The 24,657-nt window shown below is 44.0% G+C and overlaps 1 protein-coding gene across 10 annotated transcripts in view; it reads right to left on the minus strand.

Annotated features, from left to right (window-relative positions):
• Positions 1–5,275: 5,275 nt before the first annotated feature.
• Positions 5,276–24,657, minus strand: part of LOC106037710 (H(+)/Cl(-) exchange transporter 5) — a 50,430-nt gene continuing 31,048 nt past the window's right edge. For 5 of the 10 annotated variants that reach the window (XM_048080548.2, XM_048080517.2, XM_048080498.2 and 2 more), the window contains 11 exons: positions 21,591–21,742; positions 19,398–19,497; positions 17,725–17,909; positions 17,004–17,126; positions 16,233–16,439; positions 15,113–15,193; positions 13,677–14,219; positions 12,204–12,390; positions 10,923–11,321; positions 8,798–9,014; positions 5,276–7,736 (listed from right to left, as the gene is read on the minus strand). In XM_048080548.2, the coding sequence (XP_047936505.2) occupies positions 7,646–7,736; positions 8,798–9,014; positions 10,923–11,321; positions 12,204–12,390; positions 13,677–14,219; positions 15,113–15,193; positions 16,233–16,439; positions 17,004–17,126; positions 17,725–17,909; positions 19,398–19,497; positions 21,591–21,742 (2,285 nt within the window). In that variant the 3' untranslated portion in view covers positions 5,276–7,645. Of the gene's footprint in view, positions 7,737–8,797; positions 9,015–9,743; positions 9,894–10,922; positions 11,322–12,203; positions 12,391–13,676; positions 14,220–15,112; positions 15,194–16,232; positions 16,440–17,003; positions 17,127–17,724; positions 17,910–19,397; positions 19,498–21,590; positions 21,743–24,657 lie in introns of those variants that run through there. The other 5 variants (XM_067005098.1, XM_048080577.2, XM_048080586.2 and 2 more) reach the window with 3 other exon arrangements.

Below are 24,657 nucleotides of genomic sequence, written 5' to 3' on the forward strand. Positions count from 1 at the left end.
CCCAAGTGGGGCTGCTCCACTTTCCTGCAGGGGAGATGACTTGTGGGCGGCTGTTCTTTATACAAGAACAAAAAGCATCAGGCCAAGTGGCATCCTCCTTAGTCTGGTGAGAGCCAGGCAATGCTGGGCAATGAGAGAAGTGACAGACTGGGGGAAAAAATAGCTAGCACAGGGAGGTGGAGCTTGGCTCTGGCCTGGGACCGTCCTGTCAAGGCACTGCAACATCGCTGGCAGCTCTGCAGCTTTTCCAGTTCCCCCGGTCTGTGTGCTTCACAGGGCCCAGCCCTAGGGAGAGAGGTTTGCAAGTGTCCCCCAGAACTGGACCTGCTGCCAGCTGCACCTCTGCCACCCCCAGGTATAGACCGGGCCTGTGGCCACCTTGGAGGAGACCAGGCTCCTGCAGAGCCCTGATGGAGCAAGTCCCCAGCCTGATTTAGCTCAGGGCTCTGGATCATTCCTCTTCCTTCGCTGGCTCTCAGACAGCTCAGGGAGCAGGTGTGCGTTCCAGCTGCTCCTGGCTTCTCTGGAAAAGCAACAGCAGTATTTTACAGGTGCTCCAGCCTCCATTTCGGGCATTACAGTCATGTAAAACTGCAACAACCATCACCAGAAAACCCTCTCTGCCTCACAAAGGGTGGTGTTTTGTGTCAGACCTAAGCTGCCTGGGATTTCACCAGCTGCAGACAGAAGGTGACCCCATTAACAGCACGGAAACAGAGCCCCACAGCCAGGATAAACAGACGGGCGGCAGGCACTGCTAGTGCTGCAGGGAACCACCCTAGGGAAGAAATCTGGGGCCCTGCTGCCTGCACCAGCGCTGTGGAGAAGGGCAGTGTGTCCCCTCGCTGGGAAGCAGGCCAGGCCCCGTGGCTGGCAGGAGCTGGGCCCCAGCTTGTCCCCCAGCACCCTGCCCATCTCCAGCCCCGGGAGCAGCCACCTCCACTCCCAGGGGGCCTCCTCGGGGCTGCTTCTGCACATCCCACCCAAGGTGGCAGGGAGACTCTGGGTTCATTCCCACAGACACACTGATGATCCCAGCACCAGGCAAAGCTGCCTCACTACTTGCTGGTACAAAAAACAGGCCCTGAATTTTTTAAGTTTGATTTTAATTGAAAGTCCTGATGACTGGGCAAGGTCAACCCAACAGCCACATGCACAACCACCCTCAGAAACTGAATGTCTTCATTTTAAAGGCTGCCTGGAGGAAGAACTTGGCTTGTGCCTTTCTCCACATTGTGATTTCATTTGCACAATGTTATACAAAGATCTTTTTTTAGGAATACCTGCAGAACACCCCGAAGACATGAAGAGGATGGGGAACCTTTAACCAAGGGATTTTGAGGTCAGAACTATAACCTGCTTAAGCGCTCATTATCTTATTTTCCTACAATTGCCAGAAATGGAAAAAGCAGTTTGAGTTAGCCAATAAATGAGAGCACAGAGCCAGCACTACTCATTTTCTTCATCAGAAGACTTGGTCACTCATTAAGCATCTGTGCCTCGACTACCTCACCTGTACTAGATGCCTAGTACGTCAGTCTTTGTAAAAGTCTCTGAGACCCACAGGTAAGAGCACGATATGGCACTGCAGCAGTGCAGCTTGCAGAGTACTTTTATCCACCACAGCAGCTCAAGGAAAGTCCAAAGCAATGTTCCCAGCAAGCATGGCTCTCATCTCCTCACCTGTCCCAGGGTGAATTTCTGGTGGCATGGACAACACTAGGCAAAGACCTTGATCTACTCCACGCCATGGATTTTACACCAAAAAGCCTGTACGTGCCTATGTGTGCGTGCACGTGTGCATAAATACAGATACTTTGCCACCTAGTAGCATATAAAATAATACCATCTGTTTCATTACTCATCTGTTTGCCCACTGCAGCGTTACTTTGCCCTGCAGTGATTTCTTCCTGAAACTGTGAAGGCAGAGCCAGAGGCAATGTCGGGCAAGGCGAGTGCAGGGTGTGTGCCAGCCTGCCTGCATTACCTGGGAGAAACTTGTGGCTTCAGGGAACAGGATCACTGCTAAACCTCAGTACTAGCAGCCCAGTTACCAAAACTGCTCCAGAACAGAAAAACCAGTTTGCCCCCCTTCACCGACCACAACCTCCTTGCTCCCCAGCCTGCTAGCGCTGCGAGGTGACATTTCACAAACCTCCCTTCCCTGATGCTTGAAAAAAAGATAGGGGGGGATGGAGGACGCAACAACAGCTCTAATAACATTTTCAGGTTGACCTTAATTCTCATGGCTTCATCATGTTTATTTGATCCAGACGCATACTCCTTCCTTGTAGTTGCTGCCAAGTAATGTCTTATCTTCACTGTCTCGAAGCTCTGCTTTCAATTCATTGTGTGGCTGCGCAGACAGCTCAGACAAACTTGCCAGACAGCCCAGGGTGTTTACAATGCTAACTTTGTTGCCCTTTGTCTCTAAATAAATTCTGGGGCTGATATTTTCTTTTTTTTTCATTTTTTCTTTTTTTTTTTTCCCTCTCTGTTGTTATTAACCAGTTCATCACTACGTCCAAGTCTTTTGTTTCCTTCCAGACAAGATTTGGTTTTACTTTCAAGTCCCAAGCCCAGAACAAGTTCTCAGACGTAAGGAGGAAATCCACACTGAAAAACATGTCAACACCCCAGGAAATCATTTCTTGGAACACTGTAAATAAAGTGTACAAAGAGAAAGCCCACGCGGGAGGTTATGACCTTACTATTGCACACACCCAGACACAAGAATTCAGAGAGCTTCCCTGTCCTGCAACTGCTCCTCCTGAACCTCCTTGCCCACCTCACTTCCCTGCACATCTTACAGTACAGCTCAGTACTGCTCTGAGATAGCTCATCCCCAAGCATTAGTTAAGCCTTGAAAGAGGAAAACGAAACACAGCAAACCTATTTCCTTCAGCAAAAAGGATTCGTGTAACTGGAGGAAGCAGGATGCTCATTAAACCAGCCCTACCTACGGGAAAACATTAATGCTCTTGCAACACGAGTGAGCAGTGAACCAGAAGAGGGAGACTGCTCTGAACATAGTTTCTCTGCCCTCCAAAAGCGATTTTCCTTTTACCGCCCAGACCTTGGACTCTGAGCAGCAGGCCTCAGATCTGCTGAAGCAATGAAACTGATTCCAGCAGCTCGGTCATTCCTCCATTTTCACTCACACAAACATCACCTCCTTCCTCTGGCGCTGTCCCAGACCTCCCTGCCAGCACAGCCAACTCCCTGGCTCTGAACACGCTCTCCGTTTGGGAAGAGCGAGCTGTATGCAACAAAACAGCTGAGGCAGCTCGATCCGGACCCATGTATGCAGAGCATGAAGGGAAAGGCTGTTTTCCTCTTCCCCGAGAGAGGCAAGCCGGGGATCCCAAGAAAAAGGATTCCAACACCTACTCCGTGTAGCAGCATTCCTGGGGCACAGCAGAGGCAGGAGGAGACCTGCCCCTCACTTCTCCCTCCTGCCCATCAGCAGAGCTGTTAACTAAGTTCTGACTCCAGTCCCAACACTGCCACTCCTGACTCCCACCTGCCTTGGGCCAGCTGGGAAGCTGGCAGGGTGGGAAGGGCTGGCATCAGGCCACCTTACACACGACATTTCACGGCGACAAAGTTCAGAGAACAGCAGTTTCTTTGTGGGCAGGTAGAGAGGATGGGCTTTCTCCTATGCTGGCTGCTCAGCTCACTAGCCCCATATCTCCATAACAAACTATCTCGTGAATTTTGCACCCTGTTCAAATCCTAGCACTACACTTCCTGGGAGGAAAAAACAACAAGCTCCAACTCATAACCCACCCCTAAGAAGGCCCAACAGGCATTTAAGCCTCTCCAAAATGATCCCAAATAATGTATTTCATAAATACAAAACTACCCCCAGGGAGGTGGGGGGTGTGTGTGTGTGTGTAGAGATTTGTATAATGAGCTGTTTGCTGAAGAGAAACTCCAGGGCTCCTCCTGGAGTCACTCCGAAAGTAAAACAATACAAAAGTAAGAAGAGGATAGGGCAAAACCCTTAACAGCAGCTAGAACTGCCCTAGGCAGGGGAACCCTTTCCCAAACCAGCACCATTGATTACAGGCAACGTGGAAAACGTTTGACCTCAAAACACTGATTGTGATATCTCCCCTGAATTTTTGATGAAACAGTTTAACACATTTTGGTAGGAATTAAAGTGAGGAGACACTCCATTAAACAAAAGCTCACACCAAACAGCTGGGAGTCCCTGTAACCAACATCTTACCTGCAGAAATGAAGGCACCAATCCCAGTACAGAGCTATCCACCCATAGCAGCATCATCCCCTAATGAGCCCTGGGTTCTGACACCCCTGCTGCAGCTAATGCAATAACATTGACTGTGTCATTTTGCTGCAAGTTCCCCTGTAGAAAACTACAGCTCAGAAACAGGGCTGGAGCTGAAATGAGTATTTTTGTTACATGGAAACCACTCCCATTGGTTTTATGTGGTCAGCAGGTTTTCACTCACAGAGCAGCTATGAAATCACTCTGAGCTTCTATTTTCACCTTACCCACATGTACCAGACCTCCATTCACTAAACTGTATTCTTGTTCACCAAAAAAATCTGTTTTCACACTAAAAAGATGCAGGAGTGGAGAAATGTGTTCAAGTAAGAGGAAAGTTCCTCTTCAGAAGCTTGCAAATAAAGGCCTTTTACTATTGCAAAACTTTTTTTATTTGCCCATCTTAATCATGTTTGGTTTGGCATTGTGAGGACTTGAAACCCTGCCTCCATCAAGGACTCAACTTCTCTAAAACTCTACCAGACTTTCCCACAAATCCTGTGTTTTCTCACACACTCATCTTCCTGTGTATGATTTTCTCAGGCCAACCTTTTGAGGACAATTCCTCCATACCAGGAAGCCGTGTGATAGGCACATTGATGGCTCTTTGTCCCCTTCTACCCACAACACTACTTTCAGAAATCCTAAAATTAATTTTGCAGCTTCATGCTCCCGCCCCCACACAACAGACTGGCTGTGGTCTGCTCTGAAAGGTTGCTCTCTCTGACCTGCCGATTTCCCCAAGAGCTTCTCCTTTGGACGCAGGGCACGAGCCAGCTGTGACACTCCAGCTTGCGACTGGGTTTTCCTGTCGGCACCTCTTGCAATTACCTGACATGCTGGACTAAGGCTATTGCAGCCTTCCCACAAGCAGTCCCTCCCTTTCCCTTCTCTGATAAGGGCACCTACCACAGTGACCGAGTCCAGCATTACATGTTAATGACTGTTAGAGAAATAAGCTGTCACGTACTGCAGATCTAATTATAACAGTCTTTATTTTTCAAGCTAGAGACTCCCTGCATATTGCAAAGTAAGCAAAAAAAGGGCACAAAACAGAAGCTTACGTCTTCCTGGTGTCCCACGCGTGCCGAAGAGAACAAAGCTTTCTGAACAGCATGCAACGGGCACCCCTAGCCTCCTTCAGTGCAGATATCCTCTGCAGGAAGCCTGCAAGGAAAAGAGGAGGCTTCTTCCCTGTTCTCAGACCCAGGCTCACAGAGCATCCTTCTTACTGGCAAGTGGGGGACAACCCTCTCAGAGCAGGGCAAAAGCATTTAAATGCACAGCTTCTGCCACCACCAGACAGCCTGCTGACAGTCAGCAGAGAGAGAACGCAAAGCATTTCAAGTTGCGAGCACCTTATGGGCACACGGTAGGCCTTGTTTCGAGTCTAAGATGACTCAAAAACCATTTGCTGCCGTACAAAAACACCACAAAGTTGTGGCATTTGCTTTATAAACATAAGATATTTCATCCATTGTTAACATCTTGGCTTGATTCAGCTTTAGGCCATACGAGAACTCAAGTGGTAGATATCACCTCACTACCATGTTAAAGTAGTGGCAACGGGTACTTAATGGTGGATGGCTTTGAAAAAAGAAATAAGCTGGCTTTTGTTCCAAGTACAATGAGGAATATATTTATATTTAAGAGAGCCTAAGACTGAGAAAATCTCTAGCCATCTCTAGTCAGGAGCCCCATTTGGCCACAGAAGTTTATCCTGCACAGAAGCAGCAGCCTCATATTGACAACCCATCACCTCCTGGCACTGCACCTCATCTTGCAGGTACTTCAGCCAGGGTGAGGGAGGTTGGTACTGTGGTGGCTGCGGCTGTGCAGAGTGCAACGCCTGCTTAGCGGCTGGAGGTTTGTCCATCAGGAAGCAGAGTACGGGCCCCTACTCATTTGTCACAGACATTACTCAACGGGTCAGCTCCTGCCAGCCAGATGGCCCTGGGCCCCCTCCTGCGCTGATGGTGGTGAACCAGAAGTGAAAGGGAGCTGTTTCCGTTGACGAGCCTCAGCCACAGACAACAAATGAAGTCTGCTTTAGACAGAAGCCATAATAACACTGATCTCCAAAAGGAATTTATATACGTTCAAAATTCCAGTTAACTGTCACATTTTTATTAACAGAAAATTAATTGGAACAGGGATTCAAGGAGCACAGACTTGGAACGGAGCAACTCTCAGGAACAAGTTACGTTGCTGACAGTTGTCAGGCAGGGTTCTTATTGCATAGTTAGTGAAACGAGACATCGAGTGGCAAACATACATAAAGTGGCAGTGTTCTCAATCCTAGAGCCAGGATCCGAGCCTGAGTTTGGTGCAGGGCTGAAGAGAGTAGCAGGGAACACAAAAAATGTATCCATGTAAACATTCTGGGCCCACGAGTCTCCATTAAGACATCCTCAGCAACATAAGACACTGCTGATTAAGGAAGAGGTCAGTTGCACAATAACTAATATGATCAGACTTTACTTAGAAGTGCAGTAAAGCCAGAGCTTTAGGATTCAGTCTGTGCAATTTTAATTACATGCTCAAGAGAAATCAAGAAGAAATCCTTATGCACATATCTAAAAAAAGAGAGCATGACAAGAATACAACTGTTAACTCTTCCTGTCTCCTACTCGGGATTCTCCTAGCAAGCTAGCATCAGAGAGTAATTAAATACATTCACAGAAGATTAATCAAAAACTTTTTCCCAATTGAAAAGTCTTAAGAAGACTGGTCTTCTGGGGGATTTTTTTTTTCCTTCTCTCAGCAAAACATTCTTAGCTAGCCAATATCGATAATTGAGGATAATTGAGCTCTTATATGGAATTAGTTACAGAACCACCTGACAATTTTATAAGTGTTTTTTTTTTTTTTTTTTTTTTTGACTGTACAAGGTTCTTATTTTCACTAATTGGCTCACTGGAAATACACTGCCCCTGAGTTACAACTGTATCCTTCCGCCACCACTTTAATACTGTGTGCAAAAATCATCCGCCTTCAAAATTTCTGAAGGTATACACCTTGTCTTTCCTCCCCACATTAGTAATAAGAATTCAGATAAAGTAAAAAGAAGAGAGATAATTCTGTAGCATTTTGCTTTTACTTCTTCATGGAATCTTTCCAATGCAACTTCACAAAAGCAACGTAGTCTTTTTTTCTTCTAAAAAGAAGATTAATTTTCCACAGACTATGTAGTGCAATTGGTTATCTTGTAGAAAAAAAATTATCTTCTTCAGCTCCATGAAAGGAAATGCTGAAATTAGTTCCAAGGTCTCAATAAAAATAGGAAAGAATATCCAGGTTCTTCTATAAAGTTTCTTTTGTGTTTAACACACAACACTTACTAGTCTGCCATTAATTGAAGAGTATAGAATCTGGGTCCTGGTTAGCCAGCTGTGCAATGTGCTTTAGTACATCCTTTTTGGTAATGATTCCAAGTAGCTTCCTGAAAAATTAAAACACATTTTCAGTGCATCAACATCCAAGGAACATATCCTTGCTCTTGCATAGCTTCTCATATGACAGTTTTAACTCCTTGCAGTAGCTCCAGTATTGTTTGGATCACAACGCTGACACTCCATGCAAAGTACAGTGCTTATAAGCCCAAACAGACACTCTATCAGTATCTTATACTGAAAAAGGTAAGACTTATAACCAAGACACAATTTTTATTAACACCCACCTGCCTTCTCCAAAAAGATCGACCTAAATGTCTAGGACTGCATTCTAAGTGCTGGTAGTCTCAACAGCTACACTTCCGTAAGTATAACTGATCAGTCATGATAGGTGCTAAGGAGTTGAACCCAACTTCCGTTAGGAAGCACTGTATGACAAAGCTATTTTTTATCTGAAACTGAAATGATCAACTGGTCCAATGGCATCACAGTGAAGAACAGGGAGAGAATCCCTTTTTGGTCTGGTCCTTCAAGGAAAGGACCATTTGTTTCTATTCTTTACCCTTGTCCCTTCCCACCTCACCAAGCTCACTGCTTCCGAATTGACACCGCAATGAGTTCAAATGGGGGCATGATACACATGACCAGATTTGCAATGGTCATTTGCTGAGCCCTTTCCATCAATTTTAGGGATATCAAACCCATCACCACATGGAGCTGTCTCTGACCATTTCACTAACCTTACAGGATTTATGTTACTCCTTTAACTGAAAGAGGTTCAGTGGTTTCACAGGTTTTTTTGTTTGTTTTTTTCCCGGATTACTTTTTTGCCCTAACTGACATTCAGTTCTACATATCGGAGGCCTTCTCTCACTTGAAGTTCTGACTGAGATGCAGAGGTTTAATCATCAAATCGTTTGAGTTGGAAGGGACCTTTAAAGTTCCAAACCCACTGCCATCTTACTCTCCTGCATGGAGTTTTCCTACTATAGTTGAGCTGAACAGCTCAAAGATACCAACTAATCCAGCATTACCCATTGGGACTCAGGCCCAAGATTGCATCTACAGGTAGTTTTTTTTTTTTTTTGTTTTGTTTTGTTTTTTTTTTTACCCATTATGAGTAACCAGGCACTGGCGCAATCCAAGCTTGCGAAATATATCCACAACAATTTCCATAGGTGTTTGGTCTGTCACTGTAAAAGGACTGAGATCCAGGATGCTCCTGAGTTTCAGCATAGAGGGGAAGCTTGGAGGCAGTGGAGGAGAGTGGTCAGTGAAATAAATAATTGAAGTGCTCACAATTCCATCCTGCTTCTTCCGGGCATTTTCTAGAAGAATAAATATTTGATTAAATAACCTTTCCTTTTTTAAGTTGAAGAACATATCCTTTTCTCTCTGCCACATTGGAATGGCTTTAGAGGTCCATTCCTTCACTTCACTTGCACTGTTTCTCAAAACATGTAACTAATGACCCAAGCAGGCAGTGAAGTGATTTGTACTTTTACCAGTCACTGATCTGGGACCTGTGCAGGGTAGCTGACTAATAAAATAAGTCTTTTTTTTTTTTTGAACAAGGCAAACCCAAGAATTCAGTCACACCACAAAGTAGCCTGACAGAAGGATATATGACAGAAGGATATAATATGATAGTGCAATTCTTCTGTATTTCATTACATTTTGTCATAAGCATTTGACCAGATACTTATCAGAAAAGCAATACTTACATACTCCAGAAGAATATATTGTATGCAAAACTGACACTGACAATTTACCTTAAAAGAGGGAACACACAGGGTTGTTTCATAGCTGCAAGCAACTTAATTATAGAAACTACTCTAATTGTGCCATGGTACAACCCCAGCTCAGGACCAAAAATTCTAACTTTCCATACAGAGAAGTATCAAGCTTGAGCTAAGACAGCACATTAAACCACGCATTGGAGATCACACCACAGAGCTCAGATGTGTTCAACCCTTAATAATCATGCTGTTTCCGTGATCACTTTCTGCTTCTGTCCAAGGTAACTGCCACCCTCCTTCCAGCAAGCATGCTCTCACCTGCTCTCTTTCACCAGCATTTGTGTGTCCCCACAGAGAGCCAAAACAGGGGACCGATCTGCAGGAAGCTAATCGAGCAATGACTGAGATATGTATACAGCTAGATCAGGTCTTCCATCCAGCTCACCACAGGGCTTGCACGGACTCTGCCTGGTGACGGCGTAAGGAAATGTGTGAGTAGGCATGGGAGCAACTCCAGCTCACTCAAGCTTAGCATAGATCCTTGGAGCCTGAGGTCCAACTGAATACAATCTATACAGACTAAACAGGCACGGAGCATGGATCTCGACTCCCTTACACCCAATCTTCATTACAGAGCAAGTGTGTTTTTTTGTGTGTGTGTTTTTTTTTTTTTTAAGACCTACATGCCAATGTACCCCTCAACCCTAACACAGATTTCTCCTGCTTCATCAACAGAAGAAACACTGCCTCACACAACCAGCAAGAGACAACATGACCACAACTTGTACTCAGGCCTCATGTTTGCAAGCATTACTTACAGGCTTCTAAGCAATATGTGAAGAAGAGGAACCTAACTGTGCCCTAATAATTGTAAAATACAATGCTGTTTCCAAAGGAACTCAACTCTCATGTCACAGACGAAAATCGTACGTGAGAGATGCCAGGACAGTGTCTACCAAATTCTGCCAGCACCACACATCAGCTGCCTCAGAAGAATGCTGGAGCACATGTGAAATGAGCAACAATTGGGATGGCTTTCAGTGGTGCAGAGAAAGGAAAGACTCTCCTTAAACATCAGTATCAATATTTACAGGTTTGATAACGCCACCTCAGAAGTGACCCAACATTCAGTACATGAACCAGACTTCTTCCTCTAATTAAATAAAATAAGGTTTGAGACATTAACAGTTAAGAAAGCCTTCTGCAGAGTCATCCAAAAGAAAAGGTGGCTTAGATCTTGCTGACAAGAAGCCTCATACTTCACAAGACTTTTGCATGTAGCACAGCCATTATAATTACAATAGACAAGCCATGCTGTCCCTTCACACTCAAGACATGCAAACCTCACACTGCAGGGGGATGGAGATGCAAGCTTCCGTAAGTATATCCACCATCACCACTGAGTGTTTAAATTTGTTAAGTCATTTACAGTTGGTGCCATTTAAGGCCTCTAACTGCACCATTTATCTACATAGCATCTTGCCTTCCTGCACTTACCGATTGAAATGATGAGGTCTCTCCTGAGAACAAATCCTACTAGTCTTTGGGACTCCCGTGACACCACCACTGGGTAGCCACTGTACGTAGTTTCATTGATTATGGTCTCAACATCTTCTACGGTCATGCTGTCCTGAGTAATGACAGTCAGAGGAGGATCATTCCTCCGTGGTCTCATTACATCCATTGCAAGTGTCTTGTGAGAGAACTCCTCCTTGGCTTCCAAGAAAGGGTAGCCGTTGAGACGAATATGGGCATCGTAAATGCCTTCCCGCCCGATAGCGTCAGCCATCCACTTGCTGGTCATGGCTGCTGCCATCAGAGGAACTATGTATTCCAGTCCACCCGTGAGCTCAAACATAATGACCACTAGTGACACGGTCATTCGGGTCACCCCTCCTACAAACAGAACACAGGAAGGCAGAAGACATTAATGTGTTTTGGAGGATTTCCAACCAGTAGAGCTGTTCTGACAGTTGCTACAACTGTCCTACACCAATGCATCTAGACAACGTATTATATCAGTAAAAGGTTGTATTGTTGGACTTCTAGCTAGAAAATAAGCGTCACATTTAGCATTGTAGTGGAAGCCAAACATGAACAGAACATACTGTTAAAGCCATCTGTCTGCTCCAAAATATCATGCTTGTTATGGGCCTTTCTGCTACTTTTTTTTTTGGGTCCTTTTAGGAAGCAACCTTAAAAGGCCATATTAGTTTCAAATCAGGTCATAAGAAATACCCTAGAGTCACGTGTCCTTGGATAGCACATCTTCTGAACTACAGAGATCCATGGGCGATGCGGTATGTCTGTCCAAAACTTACTTCTTAAGACTATATATCAATGAAATATTTCACAATGAAAGTTTGCTGGGAAGGTCATCCTGTTACTTAAACACAAAAGAAAGTGAACTAGCTGCAGAATAGTCTGTCATGCTGTGAAATGGCCTTACACACGTAAACCTGTTTTATCAGTGTATGGAGTGATCCCTATGATAGGCCATGCAAAAAAGACAAGTGGCATCTTGACATCCTCTGGCTACTATCATTAATTTTCCTAACAACATGGCTTCCCTACATGGGAATCTGAAGCCCCTGGACAGTCTCATTTGTTCTGGCTGCATATTCAGGAGATTTCCCACGGAAACCTATCATGTCCAATGATAGGTTGGTGCTGGTAAAAGAATGCAAATAGGATAAGAAACACATTATATGTCCTACTACAAAGTAGACCGAACCCCCAGACATGCAGCCTGGACTTCAAAAGAAATCTGTTGCTTACCTAGACATGCTGCAGCCCCAACCATTGCATATAGGCCTGGAGTGATACAGTCAGCTCCTTGACTGCACCAGCCACTGAAGATGACCCAGTCATGGTGGTAAAAGGCCAGCTGCTCCATTGCTACTCCTAGCAATCTTCCTGCTATAGCACCTACTGCCATGCTTGGGATGAAGAGCCCTGAAGGGACCTATGAAAAAACACATCAGTGAATAAGGCATTTCTCAGGGAGGCAGTATTCAAAGACTAGTGACAGAAGTTCAAACAAGACTGATTTAGAGGTTATCCTAAAGTTAAAACTGGTATGGATGCCATGCTCCATCATCTTTGCCCTTCCCGCACCAAAAGATGTGATGGGAGAACATCATCTTGTATCCTTGGATGGAAAAAGGGACAGCACTGGGTATGCCAAAAGCCGTCCTCACTGAAACAAAGCATGCTCTAAAACCTCTCTAACAGAGTATGAATTGTTTGCAGTTACTTCTTTCTGAGCAGGAGAAAGACCCACACAACAGTTTAGTGTGAAATAGAATATACTTTTTTTTTTGCAAAATTTTCCTAAAAAGCAAAGTTTATTTCCCAGAATAATAAAACAAAGTTTCATTTGCACGCCACTAACACTCCCCTGTGCCTTTCCAACTAACCGAGTACTTATTTATGAAATACACATGATCCTTCAAAGTGAGAGTGCTTGTAATTAGCATATTAGTGATACCCAGTAGAGCCACTGCCAGCAAGTTTCACCTCTGCACTTCAACTCTTTCTGGATTTCAAAAGCTCCTACTCTTTGAAGTCAGAGAATCACCCCCTTGCGCCCTTTACATATTTTTCATATAGCTTTCTCCTACACAGTGTATTTTTCCTCACAGTTTTGATAATTGCCCTTGAATGTCAGTGACAACCTCAGTGCAACAAGGAGGTGCAAACCTCTGAGGTAGGGTCACCTCTTTTGGACAATCCATTCAAGGGAGTGAGGGGCAGGGTTGATACACTTAGGATCCATCTAATAAAGCTCACTGAGGGAAAGCTCAGACCTAGGCAGTACATCCACAGCTCAGGAGACCGCCACTGAACAAGAGCAAAACAGCCTGATTAATGAACAGCTATCATAAGCATTTACAAATGAATATCTCAATTGCTTTGCAATTAGGAAAGGGGAGATATAATGGAAGTATCAAAAAGGCTTAAGTAAAGACAACTTAGAAGCATTCAATGTTTGGAAAATGGGCCATGAATCCCTAACCTAGCAGCTTCAGTGACTGCGTGTGGTGGCAACACACAGGATAAAAGATTTCTACCGCCCTCAGTTACTCACAATGGAACAAATAATTGCCATCTATCACCCCCTACAAAGCACAGTTTCTTCTCCTTAACAGAGCCTGGGGAGAAAAACATGTCTGTTTTTTAAATGGATAAAATCCTAGGGTTTCTGCATCAGATGAAAAGAACACGAGCTGCTTTACAGGTAACTCTCACCTTCATGCCAAAGGTGAAGATTGTGATGAAGACTTTCATTATAAGGGCCAAAGCCAGCTGCCACATGGCTGTGTAAACTCCTGGGCCAGCAGCTCGGTCTGGCAGGTCATCCCCTTTGGTGCTGTTGAAGTCATTCACATACTCACAGAGCTTGGAAGAGTCCAAAATCCCACAGTCATTGAAGAGTTCTGAGATCAGCTCACTGGTGCTCATTCTGGTATACTCATTAGGGAAGGCCAGGATGGCTGTGATGGCAGTCACTACAAACACCTCCAGCACAGGGTATTTACCAAGTTTGGTTGTCTTACGTCGCCTGCACCAAGCAATGTTGCTGCGAATGAAGAAAGCTCCCCAAAGCCCACCAAATATTCCCAAGAGGACGAATGGCACAAGCTCCAGAAGATGCCATGGCATGTGAAACTCCACGTAGAAGAGAACCAGGCGGCTGTTCCCAAAAGGATTGATGGAGCGCAAAGTAAAGGCAGCCACCAGAGCAGCAAAGAAGGAACGCCACAGTGTCTTGAGAGGAAAATAGTAACTGACCTAAAAAGGAAAAACAAAGCAGACTCAGTCACTTGTCACTACCCTGATTGGTGCCCAGTAACATCACTACTGTATGAAGTACAAGAAAGGACTGAGACTGGTGTGAAATGAGGACTGAAAGGACTGAGACCGATGTACCTTCCCCTTCAGCCAAGACTTGATTATGAGGTCCCCTCTATACAGACTACAATGACCAGGATGGATCCTGGTGTGTGTGCTTGCAGCAAATGCCCTCTATGATTCCTGAGGCGTAGATGATTTATTCAAATAATAAAAGTTGCTACAAATCACCTATGAGCTGAAACCAGAGAAGTATTTGCCTTTCATGCTCTGCAAGGTCCAGAAGTGCCAAACAATGGTGTTTGCCATAGTAGCCGAGCATGACTATTGCTCAGCTGAGCAGAACCATCCCACTCTTTCTCTGAGTTAGGCCCTGAAGCCAGAAATGGTGATCCGTTTCATGTCTGGATCAAAAGAACATGAATTAGAAATTACTTGGTAAGAAAAAGAGTTTGATAAGCAAGGTAAGTTTGTTCTGAGGTACTCTGAGACAGAGCTGTCTGGAGAGAGTGGACATATGGAATGACAGAGGCTGTGGCTGTGAGCAGTCAGTGTTGCTGAGCATGGACAGATCAGGGAAAAACAGCAGGTTTATTTTAAAGCCAGATATATACATCATTCAAAATAAGTTCTACAGTATTCATAAGAATTACCTGTAACCCCAGTAAAGTTTAGGTTGCCTGGCAGACCTTGTAAATACACCACCAATCAGTATTCAACAGAGTCTCCTTTCCACACCCAAGCAGTTATGAGTGGACTGTATTTTAAAACCAGCAGGGTCAGTTCTTGCAATAAAACAGCTCACCAGAGCTAATAAAAAATGCTGGTGTTACCTCTTCCAGACTAAAGAGCACTCCTCCAATCGGTGCACCAAAAGCTACAGACACACCAGCAGCTGCAGCTGCTGATAAAACCTATGAAAGAAACTGAAGTCAGTCACACATTTTCAGCTCCCCCCTCAAAATCTTTCCCCTTTTTTTGTTGGACGTCTACTGAAATGTGTACAGTTTTTATCTCCAATGATTGCAGAATAAGCTAATGTTTGCCTTGTTTTAAAGACAACAGGGAAAAAATGGACTGAGTTAATTCCCTAAGAAATATTCTAGATGATCTTGGAGGTCTTTTCCAACCTTAATGATTCTATTGCAATCCACAACTTAAAAAAAGCATTACCATTTAAACAGTTCCAACCCTAAATCAGTAGAACTGACATCAATTGCAATTACCTTGTTCTTTTTCACCTGATTTCTTGCTATGCTTGCAGCCTAGATAAAGCTTTAGTAAGACAGAACAGCAGTACTTCCACTTCCCAGAACATGACTTTTGCTACATTTGCCTGCCTCACGTCTGTACCTTTTCTCAGAAGAGAACAACATAGCGTAACTAGAGATGTTGTGAAGACATCCAAAACCTTGCCTGCTCACTGTGTGGATTCTGTCATTGCTGTGTTTAACAGAAGATAAGTTGGCCAATACTTCTACACATTTCACACTAGTCATTCTCCAGTGACTTGTCCAGAAAAAAAACCTTACATCGTGAGGAAACACTTATGAGCTTCACATTAGATGTTAAATTGGTCCTTACACCATGTCCTTCCCAACAGCACCAGGTCCCTGAAAGTGAAGCCCTTCAGCCTACTCCTACAGCTAGGTCCAAGTCCCTCAAACAGTCTTAATGTAGCCTATGAGGCTGTATGACAAATGCAAGCAAACTTTGCAAAACTGGGTGTGCAGTGGGCTAGCATCAGTGAATGTTCCTCTCACAACTGAGATGACTACCTGTGCTGGGGAAAAGCTGCAGCGTCACTGAGATTGCTTTTGCTCCAAAGAAGTGTCGCACTGAGACGCTCCGAGAATATGCCAAAACAAGAGCTTATATTCATCACAAAGCACCAAACCCACCAGCTTTCCCATGCTATCTCAACAGTTTAACAGTAACACAGTATCATTTTACCTCTCTGCGCTTGGCTTCATTCTTCCTGTACTTGGTGAAGAGGTGACACAAGATATTTCCACAGCAGCAGGCAACATGCACCAGGGGGCCCTCTTTTCCCAAGCTCAGGCCAGAGGACACCGCCAACACTAAGGTAATGGTTTTGATGATCAGCGTCCACTTGCCCAAGTAGCCTCTAATGATGAAACCACTTAAGATAGTTTTGATCTGGAAGTCAAGCACACAGAGCTCTACAGGCTTTCATTCAAGTCCTGGTCAGAGCTCCAGTTTTACTAGGCTCTCCCAGACCTGCTTTCAGCTTTTCCCTACAGCTTTCACAGTCCCTCCCAAGCTAACAAAAGTAAAATACAGTCAGTAAAAATACCTCTACGTGCAAAGACAGAAGGTGCCCTTTACAGAAGGTGCCCCTTTGAGTCCTTCCTTCAGGACTGTTTTTCCTACTGAAAAATAATCTGATGCTGCTTTTGCAGTCTTCCACAAATGGTGCGCTTTTGTTTGTACCTTGCATTTACTTTTAGTAAATTTATTTTAGTTTTTAAAGGGATTCTGTGGAAACTTAAGTACTAGACATGTTTTAGGAATAAAGTTTGGAGCAAAAACAAAAAAGCATATATTAAGCCACCATACATTTCTAGAATATAAGGAAGTATTATTCCATAGCAGGCAAGCATAATCTTTGGATGGTGGATCCCTACCCCACCTTAAAACAAACTAACACCACCACCCCCCAAAAAAAAAACAACAAAAAACATCACTTTCATTCTTGCTCACCTCTGGAATTCCTGAGCCACAGGCATAAGGAGCAAAGCCCTTCACAAGTAACACGGCAAGAAGTGAGAATAACAAAGCCCAGATAACATACATCAAGTAGTTGAGAATGTATGCAAAAGCCCCCTGTAATGCAGAGAAAGTTAACAGATTTGTATCACTTCAGCTGAGATTATGTCAAACCAGTACACTGAAGCAAGTGCACAGAAATAGCAGGTAATCTCAAATACAGTTATCATCAGCCAAAAATAACAGGGATCATAATAAGTCTGTAGTTCCAAGGACAAGTTACATTTGCTGGGTTACAGGAATGTGAGCCACCCATACTTCCAAAGACCACTTTATAAAATGGCAAACAAGTTATACAAATACTGTCCCAGTCAAGCTGGCTGCTCCACTGGATAGAACTGCCAGAACTTGGTTCTATCCAGAACACAGGACTTGAACTTTAAAGTGTTCATGGGCAAAAACATTCTCCAAGCAGTAACTCTCAAACACAACTAAAGCAGTACGCTTGTAAATGTGTCGATGTTTTGCTTCCCCACTGAGGAAAATACATAAGTAACTTATTTACACCCTTCAAAAGACCCCAACATTCGAATTTACATCACTGAAATATCTTCAGTTAGCACTTCTGGCATATACATACAGATCATACAAAGAGACAATACAGGCTGGGGAAATGGGACATTCAGCAGCAGAAGTAGTTCTAGGCACACATTACCTCTCCATGGCCAATAATAAGCTGTGACCAGCTCTTCCATTCGGGACACTTGTCTCTGTCTGTAAAGGTAGTGTTGGATTTCCAGCAGCAGTGTTCATGGTTAAACCAGAAGCCTGCTAAACACACTCCTTCTTTCAAATCTGTCATCCAGTGGGCAGAAATGTCTATCAGACCTGCTAAGGAACCTGGTTTAAAAAAAAAAACAAAGGTGAAAACTTAATAACCATCTTATGCAGGCTCACATATCTGAAGGTTACAGTCTGCCCCTACTTTGACTCACCTACAAGCAAATAGGAGCAGCACTGATATTTTTGCCTACAATTAACTTTTATTCTTAAGAGGGCTAAAGGGAAGATTTGCTTAAGCATACATTGAAAAGAGTAGGTCACAAAACTAAGTGTGGCTAACAACATTTCCAAGGTTGACCCCAGCAAACTGCATTAAAACCTACCCTAAGTCACTAGAAATTAATTCTTCTCAATTAGACTGAACAACCACATTAAATATATCATGGCAAGTAGTCAGAGGCAAGGAGGGATTTATGTTTCCAAAGAACATAAAACATGTCACTGGTCTCCAGCACAAGAGCTGAAATCCACAAGTTACACTAACAATGCTAAGACTGTGCAAGGAATAACTTTGAATTTGGAGGAAACATTTCCAATCCCAATTAAAAACAAAAACCAAACAACTAACAAAAAAACAGAAGGGAAAGTTACAACTACGCCAAATAATACAACCAGAGAGTCAGTAAGGAAAGTAATTCACAATTTAAAAAAGAAAGCTTCAAGCAATTTTATGTTTTTCTGTTAAGGAAAACTCCTATAGCCCCCCCCCCCAATAAATGCTGTAATTGGCTCCGTTCTCAGGTAAAATGCCACATCAACACAGAAGCCAGGAATACAGACCTCTGATCTGCATGATCAGAGGCTCCAGAGCCAGCACTAAACATTTAGCAAATCTTCCAGTTAATGAAAAACTTGCTAGCAGCTTTCCTATGTAAATATTTAACAGAAGACTTAATTTCATCCCGCATGATGAATGTTTAGCTGCCTTCTATCAAGAAGATTTGCATCCAACTGATTTACTACTTTTGCACTTGGGTCCAAAGTTTGCTTCTGAAATAATATAAAAGGCCTCAGCCAGTCAACCTCTTAAAGAAGCCTGACTTTCCAAGAAATACTGCTCACCTTTTATTTTTAAGTATAGTGGGCCTTTTTTTTTTTTTTTTTTTTAAGTATAGTGTGTGTGTGTGGGGGGGGTAATAAAATTTAACACTCCTTGACATCAGCCTCTCCAGCGTCAAAGAGCATTCAGCAAAAATGATTCACATCATGATACTTCCCTCTGAACCACCATTTTGATCACCTCCATTTTGCTACCTACTATTATTTCAGAGCTCTGTACCACTATCAGATCAAGAACAGTCCCCAGGACAGCCTTCAGTCTGAGTTTTGTATCTTGGTATTTATACGGATAGGGTCTCGGGGCATTTAAAAATAACTCTCCTTAAATTGCAAAACAGTGGCAGAGCCATAAGTATCAGTGTAGCTTCTCAGCCCTTGTTTCTGGGACAAAATCTCCTGCTTTAATGATATAACAGGGTTTGTGCTAGGAATCAGTAGTGATGGTACAGAACCAGGACTCAGTTTTATATTAAGGTTTGCTCTTACCTGCTAACAACCCAATGAACAGCATCAACAACCAGCCAGAAAAAGCATCGCTCACGCTGTGTATCAGGGCCCATGTTGACTCTTTACTTCTGCTGGTAATCTAGAAGAATTAAAAAAAAGAATCCATTAGGACACCGATCTAATTCCCTGTAAATACCTTAAGAGTTACTTGGTAGCATTGTAAGTTGGAGATACACCCCTAATGTTCACTACAACAATCGTAGTACATTCTGTTTTGAGGGACAAGACGGAAAACATCAGACAGTGGCTGGGTTTACAGCTGGTATAGTCCAATGCAGCTCCAGTTCAGACATGAACAAGAATTAATCAAGGATACTTCCACTCTTCCCAGCATTCATGTAACGTTTTCCTCTTAAAAAACTTTTGAATAAGAAGAAAACAAAATCCACCCTTTAGCTTTTAAAAGACGTTTCTTATTAGCAATAACTAGTTACTACTAACCTGATGCCACAAGCAAATGTGAATGCTCAAGGGACCCTCACAGCACTTTGCCCCCAGCAACTTACCCACGCTGCCTCACGGGTATTGACACCACACCAACTGGGAAGCAAACAGAAGTTGTCACCAACTTCTCGTAGTCTTCAGCTACTCCCTCAGTATTTGTAATACAAACTAGATGTTACTCTGAGCACAGCAGACTGCCAAGCACTGCTTGCCATAAATCAGCCTCCTCAGCCGGACACAAGAAGGTTAGCAGGTTTCAAACCAACAGAGCGTGGATGAGTTATGAGTCCTGGAACCTACATGTGCTGATTGCATTTGAAAGCAGGACTCAGAGCCACGTAAAGAGGCCTCAGCCCAGCGAGCTCCTCTGGCCAGGCCCTGCCAGCCTGGCTGCACCTGGCGATGGCACGAAGGGGCGCGAGCAGCCTGCCCGCTGCCCTGGCGCCAGCACACCACCATCATTCCCTGGTGACAAGGCACATTGAGGAAAAAAACATTCTCACTAAACGAGGAAGAATCCTTTCTTCCTCAATGATTTTCATTTTTTCCCTCTAGATTTTGTCTTTCAAATGCTGCACGCTTCATCGGCATCACTGCTACTGAATGAAGGTGGGAGTTCAGGCGGTGGCCAAAACTATTCCCTTGACATTTGTTTTTATTTGACCAAACGTACATCTCTTTGACCAGCAGTAATTTCTGTCTTTACCTGATTTCAACTTCTTGTGATAAAAAATGTCTTTCTGTAGATAGGGAACAGATTGTCCTTTTCCAAACTCACAGACATCATCCTTGACATGCCTGTGTGTGAGCGTACACATGTGAGATTTGGAGTCTGTACTCGTAATGCACAGATAGAAACAGTTTGGGTTTTTTGGACACTAGGTATTGGGCATGGGGCCTCTTAGTTGAGTCCTTACTTGCTCAGATGTGGGCGTTATACTGTAATTCCCACACACTGAGCAGCAGGGATGGAGTTCAGCTTGTGCACTACGATTGTTTAAGATGAGTTGTTTTGTAAGGCTCAAAAATAAAATGTCAAAGAATATTTTGGCAAGTAAACAGCAAAGTTTAGTTCAGTCATCACCCTCCAAAAGTTCCACCAACAAGGGTTTCTCATGAATCAGGAGCATGCTGGGGACATCAGTACTTTATTTAAAACAACCCTTGTGTTCTAAGCAGATTCCTTTAATTGCAAAGAGCAATGAAGCCCCAGAAGCAGAATTTGTTCCAGTTTTCTCAACCATGCAGCACAAACTTCAGTAGGAAGAGTATCCCATTTCTTTATCAATAAGCAAATGTGTATAATGGAGTCATGGGTGCTTATATTCTTACATATAATCCAGGAATAGTAATATAGTTCTTCTAAACAATGCATGCATCTTCCATGGCTAGGACTGTAAGTTTTGCTACACTTCAGAACTGAGCAAGCTTAACAATGCATAAGGAAATGAGTGATCAAGGCATCTAAGCCATATATCAGAAGAACGTATCATTAAAGCTTTTAAAATAAAGCCTTGGACAGAAAAGTAGCAATGGGTAAACTGCAACACATTCAATTTAGTGTTTCTTTTCCTCAAAAGGTAGAGGCTTTCAGTTTCCCCCTTACAGCAATCCCTTGGTATTTTTCATGTAACTGGCTCCCTAGTAAGGTAATTAGAACTACGATTAGCTCTAAGCAAGTTAATATTTCCGCCTTCAATGCCAGCAAGGAGTAGTAAGAAATGTTACCTCTCTGTGCCTGTCCCGGTCCCTGGACTTCTCTCGCACCCAATCTATAGTGTTAAAATCTTCATAGGTCCCCACACCAGGAAGAGGTTCCTCCAGGAAATCCATCATTTTGCTTGTGCCGTTCATCTCTCCTCCATTATATGAGGAAAATCCTGATGGGGGAGTGAGGGGGGAGAATTGAACATTTCTTAGTTTTCCCCCTTTTTAGAAAAAAAACTTCAAAAACATCACTGAAGTGCTGACTTAAGTGGAACAATACAGATTTCAGGGTAAGTAAACAGCTTACGAGCTGTTCCTTCAGCTACATGCACCAAGCAAGCGTCCCAGGGATTAACTGCTCAGCACCCATATGCACGTCCCCAGCTTCAACAGTTCATAAGGAGATGGGCTCTTTTCTGGAAACATTTGTTCAGGAACCAAAGTAAACTAGCACCTAGATTTTACTGTTCCCTAAATCCAGGGCATAGTGTGGCTGTGCTCTGACGCTTGAGGGAAACAGCGGGGAAAGGAAGAAGGGAAACTGAATAAATATTTAAGACTTCCACCAGAGCTGAAGGGATTTCAGTGAGATCCAGTGCAAGAATAAAGCAGGAACCAAACTAGGACTGTGAATGGCAGCAGGGAGAAGCAAATGCCCACCTGACCCTATCCTCCCCAGCCATCGCTTGAGGGGAGACAGCAGTGCACACAAAGCAGAGACAGCAATCGGAGCTTGAGAAGAGCCACGTTTCCCCGTTACCCGAAGGGCTTGCTGTCTCCTTTCAGGTCAAATAAACCCAGCCAACTACCAATCACTTGACTTTGTCTAATCTGCTCCAGCCCATGATGTTGAATAGGAAGCTCCCAAAATTTTGGTCACAAGACCATCTCTTCACAGTTAGAAGCACTGACCAAGGGTGTGGGGCAGGCATAGTAAGTGCTTGCAGAAAACTATTAATCTACAGTGTGACGAGGGTTGACCTTGTCCATCTGGAGATGGCATACAAAAGCTCCGCGTAGCTTCAAACCCATGCTTCAAAGTAAAACCTCCTGAGCGTCATTCCTACAGTTCCAACACCCTCTGCCAAGTAGAAAATATTAATTCTGGACCCCGTCGCAGGAAGTGGGTTAAACCCAGCGGATTAGTGTTGTCTTTGTGCCCAGATGCCAGGCCCCTGCCACCTTCCGGCCTATCCCTCTGCCGCGCGATTCCTCCTCCCGTGAGGGCCCCACTTCCAGCTCCTGTGCTCCGGCCGCAGGCCTCCCAGGTGCCTCGAGGGAGATGCTCCTCCACGTCCAGCAGCTAGAAACAGCCATCGGGAACTGAGCAGCACTACTGACCTCAGCACTGATCAATTCTCTGACTCCCCCAGCACCGGTGGTTAACCAGTGCTGCCTAGCAGGCTTTACTGGCTAAACAAAAAGGATTTTTTTTTTTCAGCCATTGGGACAGAGACCTTCAGCAAAGAGGGCCTCCAAATGAAGTAAGAGGCAGAGAAGGCAAATTGCCCAAGAGCACAGGGTTCGGTGAGTAAGGGGAGAGAAAATCTTGCCCAGCACCCTGCCCTCCTCACTGCTCCACCTGAAGGAAAAGGCCGCGGGCAGAAAAGCAGCAGAACGGAGCCGACGCTATGGCTTCCAAGGCAGAAACCTTGGACCTGCGTGGTTTTTAACTGCCCTGGAAAACGCACTTAGATCTCTTCCACCTGGAAAACACTCACAAATCTATTCCTGCTTTTCTTTGCTCCTAAAATAAAATATTGGCATCTTTGATCTGAAAAGAAACTTTGGAAATCCCACTAGTGTAACGCTTACTCCTTGCTCCTTTAAAAACTTGTTTCTTAAAGCCCCGTTCAAGCAGTTTGATGGTGTTGAAACACATCAGGGTAGGTGGGGAAACACACAGAAGTCTTTTAAACTTTAGCCAGGGAAATCAAGGAGTTCTCCTGACAGATTGACATGGAACAAGTTCTTCCGTGCAATTCAGCCCGAGCTTCATTCTTTTGCTTGTGCAAGCACTGAGGCCTCTGCTCCAAGTCAATAACAACAGAATTCTTCATTAATTTTACTCCATGTATTTTCTTGCTAAGCCACCAAATGCTGAAAGGGCAAAAACTTGCTGGGTTACTGCAAGAAACAGTGTGTTAAATTTCAGTGGAGATGAAAGGTGCCCTACAGTATTTTCCAGTATACAAAAGTGTCCTCTTAAGATAAAAATGATGCTACTTTACATACTGAATACTAATTTTGAAACTCCCTTAAGAAGCTTTTCATGCTACCTTCGTTCCCAAAAGCTCTCTCCATGTCCCTAACAGCCAAAGAGCTCCTAAGCTTTACCTTAGTCTGCTACGGTGCTATTTGCTTCTTCATTTAAAAAAAAAAAATCACACTAAAGAAAAATGACTATTTCAAAAGTACAAACCAGGAAGGGTTTCTTAGAACTGATAGCTGACAACTCCGTTCTTTGCAGAGCTTTAGTTCTTCTGAACTGCAGCCTTCACTCACTGACAGTTATGATCCAAACCAAGCTCAAGTGAAAGAACACCTTTCCTAAAACAAAGCTGTGCGTCACACGATCAAGAAGGGAGTTGCACAGATCAAGTCCCTGTCATCCCAGCTCTGCAGACCTCTTAAAGTAGGCTTGTACAACACATATTCCTGTTTGGAAAGTGGGAAGAGAAAGGTGCTGCCAGCCAGACTGCACGCTGAGCAACCTCAGTAAGTAGTTGCCAGCCAGCAACAAACCAAAGGGAAGTAGAGGACATAAGCTATGAAAAGGCAGCAAGAGACTAAGGTACTCAGTAGACAGCTTCTCATTTGAGTTAGCAACCCCCTAACTGATACAATCAGGAATCATTCACTTGGCAGTCCGGAAAAAAACAAATGCCACCTAAACACTTTATGTTCTGCAGAGCAAGCATCAGCTCACATAGTCCTCATAACCCCATCATGCGTGTTCCAGTCCACCATGCATGGTCTTCCCCCCAAGATTACACTGCTACGGAGAACTTCCAAGGGTGTACAGATGGAGACACTCTTGGTAGAGAGGTTGATTTATCAGACTTGGGCAGGAGAATAAATCTAGGTG

Source organism: Anser cygnoides, chromosome 13, assembly GCF_040182565.1.
Source record: "Anser cygnoides isolate HZ-2024a breed goose chromosome 13, Taihu_goose_T2T_genome, whole genome shotgun sequence".
NCBI lineage: Eukaryota > Metazoa > Chordata > Aves > Anseriformes > Anatidae > Anser > Anser cygnoides.